The sequence below is a fragment of the Microtus ochrogaster genome, chromosome 6 (genome assembly GCF_000317375.1).
Source record: "Microtus ochrogaster isolate Prairie Vole_2 chromosome 6, MicOch1.0, whole genome shotgun sequence".
Classification (NCBI taxonomy): Eukaryota; Metazoa; Chordata; class Mammalia; order Rodentia; family Cricetidae; genus Microtus; species Microtus ochrogaster.
This window is the reverse complement of record NC_022013.1, coordinates 65,817,847-65,828,289: the sequence shown is the minus strand read 5'-3', so window position 1 is coordinate 65,828,289 and position 10,443 is coordinate 65,817,847. Positions and strand designations below refer to the sequence as shown.

Sequence of the window (10,443 nt, the reverse complement as noted above, 5' to 3'; positions counted from 1 at the left end):
GGCTCTGTTCTGATTTCTGAAGAGAAATAGAGGCAGCTCGTGAAATTCAGGCCATGTGCACACTTGGGTGACCTCTGTGTCATTGTAGGGCAAAATTCTGGATAGCTGGGGCTTTGGGGCTGTTCTTTCACTATCAGTGCACAATCAGTGTGCAGTCTGGGCTTGCACCAGGAAGATCAGTTTTCCACCTTCATGTAAAGAAGTGGTGAATCCTCCTTGTTGTTGGTGTTCCTCTCAGGCATAAAATATTTTGCCAAGTATTTATCTTATCTGTGTTTCCTCGAAGTGAGGGAGGAAAGCAGAGTGTGGTCTATGTTGGGTCTCTACTGGGTACTAAATACATCATCTGAGATAGTAAGTGCCTTGTAAATCTTAGAGTGTGTTTAGTAAAAGCCTTGGAAAAATAACCCAGAGCCATTTGCCTAGAATAAAATTGATCTTGGCAAATCACAATATATATTTAATCTATGGACTCTTGATTTGGAAGGAGAAAAGCATAGACTATATCTATCAATGAAATACTTGATCACGCCAGGCAGTGGTGGTGCACGCCTTTAATCCCAGCAGTCAGGAAGCAGAGATAGGCAGATCTCTGAGTTTGAAGCCAGCATGGTCTACAGAACAAGTCCCAGGACAGGCTCCAAAGCTACACAGAGAAACTCTGTTTTAAAAAAACAAAACAAAACAAAAACAAAAAAGAAGAAGAACAAGGAGGAGGAGGAAAAGAAGAAATAGAAGATATTCTTGATCCCCAGGCTGCCTAGAATTTCACTGTACTTGCTAGTCCTTGGGGGTTTTTACCCTTTCAAACTATGCTAGGCTCTAGACTGACCATCTATTTGCAGTTTTTATCCTGGAATAAGCAGAGATGTTTTTGCTTTCTCAGATCAGTAGAAGGAACAGGAAGATTCTCTGCTGACCCATCTCAAATAAAGAACCCTACCAGTACAATTTTACATTTCCATGTTTCAGTGACCGCAATGGAGCTCAGACTTTTGGTATTGGGGGAAAAGACCGTGTTTCTACACCAGAGCAAAGGTTGTTAAATTTGAGGAAATACTTGCTGTGAAACCTATGATATGGTTTGTGGCTCCCTGGGTGTGCACCTTAAGTAGTGCGTTTCCATCAGGGAACTGCTTGGGAGGCCTCATTGGGAAGCCATTAGGACATTTATGTGCAGAGATGGGGTCCAGCTATTTCATATCAACTCTGCCTCCTGAGAAAACAGTCCCCAAGAAACAGCCTCTGCTTCAACACAGCTGCAAGAAGGGCTGCTCAGTGATTACCGTGCTCATGTGGTAGGGCGATTCTTCCTAGAGACGTCCATTAACTGCTATCATCTCGCTGCCTCTGCCACCCCACCTGCCTCATTGCATTTTGCTTTTGGCCAAGCTGTCACCAAGCTACCACCCTGCAAACCCCATGGACTGTGCCTATCAGGTGTCCCGTACTCCATTTCTCTTCTTGCTCTAACTAGTGCTGTGTGTCAGAAAACATTCACGTCACGGGACTTCCCAGCCCAGCCTAAAAGTTTTTTTCTGATTACTTAAGTATTTTCATAAAACTTGACTTTGCCTAGAAAGGATTCCTGCATTAAGCAGAAAAGAATGTCCTATCTCCATGGTTTGGCCTTACTACTTTATTTGCTGTGTGTATTTGTTTATTTGGTGCTGGATAGAACTCCAGGCTCTGCAGATGCTAAGCAGACTCTTAACCACTCTCAGCCCAAGCTTCTTCAGTTCTGCTTTGTTTGGGGCTTTTTGTTTTTGTTTTGGGGTTTTTGTTTTGTTTTTTTTTTTTGACACAGGGTTTCTTTCTGTAACAGCGCTGGCTATCCTAGAACTGACTTTGTAGACTGGGATGGTCTCAGACTCATAGAGGTCCACCTGCCTCTGATTCCTGAGTGATAGAATTAAAGGTGTGCACCACAATGCCCGGAAATCTTTTCTTTGTTTTTTTTTTTTTTTATTTTTATTTTAAAGTTTATGTGTACAAATGTTTTGCCTGTGTGTATGTGTCTGTACCGCATGCATGCACGGTGTCTTTGAAGGCTGGAAGCGGGAATGGGGTCACCAGAAGTGGATTTTATACAGTCATAAGCTACTGTGTGGATGCTGTGAACGGAACCAGGTCCTCTGAAACAACAGAAAGTGCTCTTAGCTGCTGAGCCATCTCTCTAGCCACCCTTTTAAAAGTATTCTTGCTGAGGAGCATTACTCTGAATGGAAGGCACCAGTTGGCTTGTCCTTTTTTCTATTGCTGGTCAGTTTGGGTGATTATGAATAGAGCCAGTCCACATTTTGTGAACGTGTTCATTCATTTCTGTTGGATGGATACCTCGGGTGCAATTGATGGGTTATAGTTTGAACTATCATTTTTTTTTTATTAGAAATTGCTCTTTCAAGAAAATCATGGTGTTTCATGCTTGAAATACCATGCAGGAGGTGGAAACGAGGTAAAGAGTTTGAGGTCAGCCGTGGTTCTATGAAACACTGTCTTCCCAAAATCAAATGATAATAACAGAAAGGAAGGAGAGAGAGAGAGAGAGAGAGAGAGAGAGAGATTACTTGCTCATCTCTCTATCATAATAGCCCTCTGAAAAGTGAGGAATCAAACCCATGATAAAGTTTCTAGTCTCTAGTCTGTAATTTTAAAACATGACACTTTATTTGTGTGTGTGTGTGTGTGTGTGTGTGTGTGTGTGTGTGTGTGTGTATACATGTGCCACAAGTATGTGGAAGTCAGGACAACTTGTAGGAGTGAGTTCTCTTCTTCCACTGTGTGGGTCCCAGGGATCAAATTTAGGCATCAGTCTTTGCAGCAAGCACCGTACCCACTGAGCCATCCTACTGCCCTGGATCAACAAAGTTCTTAAAAATGTATAGCTTAATGTAACACCGTACGTACCACTGGGGCCTCTGATTCTCACGGTGGATTGTGAAGTTCTGTCTCAGGAGTTTGCTGCTGGTCCTGGCGCTGGCTATTCCTGAAAGGTCTTTGCATCCTGCTCAGTTGAGCTTCCCTTAATACATGCTGGTGTCTTCAGAGCTCAAACTTGCAGGCATCACCTCTATGCTGATTGAAATGCTTACAGCTTTGCTTTGTGGCTAGATAAACTTTTAGTTGTTCGGCATAAGATCTGTGTTTTTATTCCTCACTGTAGCATGTATAATTAAGGCCCAGAGACAGATACTGAGATTCACCCTGAAGATCAGAAAAGCAAAGCAGCCAGCCCACTGGCTCTTACCTCTATCTCGGACTGAAAATGGGCAGTCCTGCCTCCACGAATCCTCAGATTGAGACTGAGAGTGAGACCTGTCTTCCATTTTATATTCCTCTTTAGTGCTGGGAATAATGGCATGCACCACCACTGCCTGGTCTCTATGGCTAACTAGTGTGGGTGTTGAGATTAAAGGTGTGTGCAACTGCTGCCTGGCCCATATGGCTGATAAGTATGATTGCTTTGCACTGATATTTAGGCAAGCTTTATTTATTAAAACATAAATAATATACCACTATATTCCCCTTTTTGTCTAAAATAAAAAGGCTATAACTAAGATAAGAACTATGTGCAATAATTACAATAACTATATACAGTATTTACATAAAATAAATACATCAGCAATGTCTAGTCCATTTGCATTTGGCAAATTCAGAGAAAATACTCTACATCTATTCTATCTTGATAAGTTCAAAGTCTTGTACCTAATTTACTTTCTATCATAACTTGCTTTCTGCATCTGGTAAACAAGGAAAACTATAACTATCTAGTCTTCAACTCCCTCAGAGACCCAAGAAGTGTTGAAATAGGAGCGGCGGGCTGCGTCCCCGGCACCCGGCCGCCCCCACGGCTAGCTTTACCCGAAATAATTACATGGAAACGGTATTCTTTTAAACACTGCCTGACCCATTAGTTCCAGTTTCTTATTGGCTAGCTCTTACATATCGATCTAACCCATTTCTATTAATCTGTGTAGGCCACGAGCTGGCTTACCAGGAATGATCTTAACCTGCATATGCCTGGAGTGGGAGAATCATGGCGACTCCTTGACTCAGCTTCTTTTTCCCAGCGTTCTGTTCTGTTTACTCCGCCTACCTAAGGGTTGGCCTATCAAATGGGTCTAGGCAGTTTCTTTATTAATAAGAAATCACTCCCACATCAAAGAAGGGAATATAATATTAACTGAGTAAGTAGGAAGTGCATGCAAGAGACTTCCAAAAAATTTAGAAATGACAGAAACAGCTGGATGCCTGGACAGTCACCCAAAGTTCCTCTGCAACATTGGGACATCCATCTTCAGCCTACAGGGTTAGCATATCCAACAGACTTTTCTGTAAAATAGGATATTCTGAAGGGCTGTCCCTCCTTGTCCTTACAATGTTCAGCAGTCCAGTAAAGACAGCATACTATCAGCAGTTGAGGCAAAGCCACTTTCTTGCCCAGTGGCTTACTTTTGACACAAAGAAAGTAAACTCCATGTGGAGCTTTTTCAGTGCCCATTATCTTCTCTGAAGTAGATTGGTGCTGTCAGAAGCAGACATGTCTCATAGTCATTAAAAAACAAAGAAAGCCTATGTTATTTAAATATCTTAGATGCCATATTTTATAGATCTCTGAGGTGTTTGAAGATGATTTCTCTATCTAAACTATATCTTTGTTTGATCTTGAAAACATACCTAATGTGACTACAAGTTCAGTTAAAATAGTTGATTAACTACTAATCTGCATTTCCTTAGTATCCTGAACAGTTGGCAATAATAATTTCCAAGGACTAGAGTTTTGCATTACATTGTTAAATGACTTATATAGGTATAATATCTTGAACAAGACTAGAAATGTATGTACAGTATGTTCCAACAAAGTTAATCTCAAATTTGTACATATTTTAGTTTTCTAAATTCTACAAAATGGAACACATTCATCTGCCATATTTAATTTCTTTGAGTACCCCTTTGGTTTACTTCTCTAGGCAGTGGTGTTTGGCTGTATAAAGAACAAGTAGGATATTTTCTTATAATCTCCTTGGCTTGTGACCACGTAATAGAAAAGTCTTTTTTAAACCTATGCTATTCACATGGTTTTTCATGAAATTTTGAGGCCTTCAGCACATTTCCCACCAATAATTGATGGATTTCTGCATTACCTTGTGCTAGAGAATCTAGTAGACACATATGGGATTGGATGTGTATTATGTATATGGGATGATGCCTAATTTCTGATTGTATCTTGTAACTGTATAAATAATAAAGTCAATTCTATATAATCTGATATAAATTCAACAGTTTTAATATGCAAAACAACTCTGCATATTGCAAATTGGTAAATATAGGAGGCCATCATTTAGTCTATAGAGAAGGCAAAGGTATGTCAGACTATAGAGAGCTCATTGGCTGAATCACCTTATTAACAGCTCTTAGATCTGTTTCCATTCTCCATTTTCCAGATTTCTTTTTAACAACAAACACAGGAATATTCCAAAGGCTGGTTGGTTTTTAATATGCTGAGCATTTAGTTGCTCATGTACCAGCTGTTCTAAAGCCTGCAGTTTCTCTATTGTTAAAGGCCATTGTTTAACCCATACAGGTTTGTCTGTCAACCATTTTAAAGGTAGGGCTGTTGGTGCTTTTATAAGATCAGCAGCTGTTGTGCCCTGTTCTTGTACAACCTGAATGGCCAGTGACTGTTCTTTATAAAGCTTCTAATTTTTTTCCCAGCAACATATGTTAATGTATGGTTTGTTTCTATGATTGGGGGAATGTTAATCTGAGTATTCCATTGTTGTAACAAATCACGTCCCCACAAATTCATTGCTGTGTTAGCCACATATGGTTTTAATATTCTTCTCTGTTCTTCTGGCCCTATACATTCAACCCATCTTGTGCTCTGCTTTACCTGAGATAATGTTCTGATACCTAAAAATTGAACATTTACATCCTGAAGAGGCGAATTTGGATGCTAAGATTTTGATGAAATTATTGTTACATCTGCACCTGGGTCTACCAGATGTCCTTCAATGATAATGTTATTTATTCATATTTTTAATCTTGTTCTTTGTTTATTTATATAAGTTTCCCAAAATATTTGCTTTATGGTTTCTTCTGAATTTTTTGTTCTCTCTTCTCTTCTATACCTGTTTTATTATCCAAAGCAGTATGGCTTCTTCCAGTAAGCATTAGGTTCTTTATTTTTTTATTTGCTCTGGGAAGGTGTTTCCTCTACTATTGCAGGAAATGACTGAACCAGATTTGGAATATGGGCCTATAAGATATTTTCCTACCTCTAGCTTTACTGTATTCTTTAATAGTTTTGGCCTCTTCCCTGAACAAGCTACTCCATTGTAATTGTGACCAGGCTCTAAAACAATTTAACCAACTCTATCCAGTTATTGGAGATAATTCTATTCCAAACTGACCATGAGTTTAACATTTGCTTCACAAAAGGTGAATGCATGCTATATGAGACTATTGCTTCCGTGAATCTCCTTAAATCTAACATTGGCCTAGGAGTCCATTTCAGCTTTTTACTCTATCATTTGACAACTCCTGTAAGGTTGCTGGATATATTAAGATTGGTTGTTTGAAAACCTTAGGCTGTTCCCCTTTATTCTTATAATGCAACGCAGAAATTGGTTCTCCATTAAATTCCTCTATCTGGATTTGAATATCTCTATGATCCGTTTTATTAGATTTCTCTAAAGCCTATATCCTAGCACTCAGATTAGCCAACTTTTTAAATGATACCATAAAAATGATAATGTTGACATTTACAATTGACATTACATAAATCCCTTCTAAATTAGTTATCTTCTCATTTAATTGTTCCATTTTCAAACTGCCCAGCTTATTCTCATGCAGACACAAATCCCTCCAATGTAATGGTGTTTTCCCTTTTTTAATGTGAAAAAAAACTCTCTCTTCTAACTAACTCTTTCCTTTAAGAATTCCCAATTTGTAGCACAATTATAAAAACTCAGAGCCAGAAATTCGGGTTCAACTCTAAGGTCAGAAAAGCAACACAGCCAGCCACTGGTTCTTACCTCTACCTGAGTCTGAAATGATGATCCTGCCTCCAGGAATCTCAGAATGAGACTGAGAGCTGTCTCCTCCCATCTTATAATCCTTTCATTCTGGGACGAAGGGCATGCATCACTTCTGCCTGGTTTCCATGGAGAGCTAGTGTGGTTACTAGGATTAAAGTTGTGTGTCCTTGCTGCCTGGTCTGTAAGTCTGGCCAGCATTTCACTTTTCTGATCCTCAGGCAAGCTTTACTTATTAAAATATAAATGAATTGCCATTACGTTAATTTTCTTACCAAATCTGCCAATGATGTTGATGAAGACGTGAGGCTTATTGCTGCTGCATAGAACAGTAAAAGCCTGACTGGATTTCAAGGCAGTTAGTTTGGCAGCAGCCCAAGAAGGGGTTTCAGGGAGAACCAGCCAAGACAGAAAAAAGAAAGATCTAGCAGGTAGGGCAGTGACTCCAGGTACTTGTAGCTCTGGCCTATGACAGTGGCTGTAAAGCTACAGGCAAGTGGCTTTTTTTGTGAAATCGTACCCCAAATGTTGGGTGCCAAATGTAGCATGTATAACAAAAATCCAGAGCAGATATTGGGGTTCAGCCTGAAGATCAGAAAAGCAAATCAGCTAGCCATTGACTCTTTTTCCTTAGACTGAAAATAGGCTATCCTGTCTCCATGAATTTTCAAATTGAGACTGAGCGTGAGATCTGTCTTCTCCCTTTTTATGAGCTGGGATTAAAGGCGTGCACCACCTCTGTCCAGTCTTGATGGCTAACTAGTGTGGCTGCTGGCATTAAAGGTATGGGCAACCACTGCCTGGCCTGTATGACCAACTAGTGTGACTGTTTAGCACTGATCTTTAGGCAAACTTTATTTATTAAAACACAAATAATATACCACTATATGTCACTATCCTTTTGGTGTTACCCGAGTGTTCTGGTCATTGTGGTGAGATACTGGAGTCCTCAGGTGGGCATGCAGTCTCCCATTGTCGCCATCAGGTCCCCTGACCTAATTCTCTCAACACATGGTGGAGCTAAGGGCACATCCCGTTTTGACTCTCGAATCTCTTTGGATTGTTTCTTTGTAGGTCCTGTGTTGATGCGTTCCTATTGTCTCTATGTCCTCCTGCTTGCAATCAATGGTGTGACCGAGTGTTTCACATTTGCGGCCATGAGCAAAGAGGAAGTTGACAGGTGGGTAACATAGAATGTGCACGTTTAATCATTGCCTTCGGATAAAGTGAAGTAACGTGCTCATCTTTTCCTTTTCATTCTGAACGTGGATTTGGCTACACTTTTCTCAGAGGCCATACTATACTACTAGTGTAGTCTCTCCCTAGGACCACCACTGCCCTGACACAGTTTACCTGGTGCTTCCCACAGTGGGTCTAGGAAACCAATATTCCGCTTCCTTTAGTGGGGGATGGGTATCACCCTGGGAGCGTTGTTTTTGTTAGGTTTGTAGACAGCCTTAGGAAAAGCTAGTCTTCATCCCACCCCATCCCTGTTCAAGAGTGGGCCTCAGCTCAGGGCTTACTCGGTTACTTTGCTTTTTCAAGAAGCAAATTCTTAGATGTAGTAGGGAGGAGCGGGCTGCATCCCTACTACCCGGCTATCTTACACATGAAATAACCACATAGAAATTATATTAATTAAATTACTGCTTGGGCCCATAAGCTCTAGCCTCTTATTGGCTAATTCTCACATCTTGATTCAACCCATTTCTAATAATCTGTATGTCACCATGAGGTCATGGCTTACGGGGAAAGATTCAGCGTCTCTGACCTGGCAGCTTCATGGCGGCTCGGCTCTATCTGCTGCTTTCTTCCTCCCAGAATACAGTTCTGTGTTCCCCACCTATCTAAGTTCTGCCCTATCAGGCCAAGCAGTTTTTTTATTGATTAACCAATGAAAGCAACATAAATATAGAAGAACCTCCTACACCACTTAGGGGTTGGAGAGATTGATTGTTCAATGATTAAGAACATGGGCTGTTTTTCAAGAGACTCAAGTTCAAGTCCCAGTACCCACACGTAGCTAACAATCTTCAGTAACTCCAGGGATCTGACATGACAGCCTCTTCTGGTCTTCTTGGGCAATGAATGCAGGTGGTGTACAGACATGGATGTAGGCAAATCACTTATATCTATGTAAATTCTTGTCCCTAGGGGACTTGGTAGTTCTCCAAGAATCTCAGGACTCTGTGACATCTTTCCTAAGAAGAAGGCTCAAAGGCAGATGTGTATTTCAACACAAGTTCTTCTTATCTCTTAGCTCCAGATTGGGACTTCTGCCCTGGATCCTTCATCAGTGGTTCTAACACTGACTGTGATCAAAATCTTGAATGGAGATAGTTGTTCACCCTACTTTTACTACTCTCCTGTTACTTCTGTACAAAGTAGGCCCTGTGCGTGTACATGTATTTTAAATTTTCCCTCATTTTCGTCTTTTATAAAAATCCATCTGCTTTTTATATCCTCATGCCAAAATATTAGGATGATGTTTTATGATGACACTGTAAGATGAGGAGAAGGATAAAAACGATAAGGAGAGAATATGAAGGGTGGTGTGAGTGGAGAGGTGTGTGCCCTCCTCTAACTAACCACTGTCTCTTGAGTTCTGGATCCTCGAAGGTTTCCATGCTGCCTCTGTTACCTTGAGTGCTGTTGCAGACTTCAGAGGCTTGGTCTAAGGGTGGAGTGAGGAAGGGGTAGCCCAGAGTCGGGGAGTCCTTCTCTCTTCTCAGCACCCTCTGTCTGTTCTCGTCTTAGACTGCTGCACATAGGAGCCTGGTGACTTGGCTGCATCGTGACTGGAGTGTAGCCAAGATACTAGCCCAGACTGAAGCCGTTATCTTAGGGAGTTCTGGTCTTCTCCCAGGCCAATAGAATTGGAATTTTAGAAGATGTAAACCAGGGAAACTATTCATTACCAGTGCCAAGCAATCCTGAATCTGAAGCCATGGAAATGACTGGTCTGAGTACAGTATGACCTGGCACACATGTAAATGCATGTGACAGAAGCAAGGTTCCATAAAGCAGGAAGCATCTCACTTACACACAAGATACATCGATTCTTTTTATCTCTTCTATCTCATTCTTCAAAAGAGCTACATCTCAGAGCAGGTGAGATAAGATGGCTCAGTAGGTACAGGTGCCTGCTGCCAAGCCTGAACCTGGAGTTAGAACCAAGCCTGGAGTTCTAACCCGTGCTTGAAGGAGAGAAGCGACTCCTGCAAGTTGTCTTAGATCTCTACATGTGCACTGCAGCACATGTGCACCCTCATACACACACGCACACATGTGCACCCTCATACACACGCACACATGTACACCCTCATGCACACATGTACACCCTCATACACACACGCACATGTGCACCCTCATACACACACGCACACATGTGCACCCTCATACACAC

The 10,443-nt window shown here is 41.2% G+C and overlaps 1 protein-coding gene across 1 annotated transcript in view; it reads left to right on the top strand.

The window, feature by feature from the left end:
• Rft1 (RFT1 homolog) overlaps positions 1–10,443 on the top strand; it is a 47,140-nt gene that overhangs the window by 28,520 nt on the left and 8,177 nt on the right. The window contains exon 11 of the mRNA XM_005348750.3: positions 8,112–8,217. Coding sequence (XP_005348807.1) covers positions 8,112–8,217 — 106 coding nt within the window. The remainder of the gene's footprint in view (positions 1–8,111; positions 8,218–10,443) is intronic.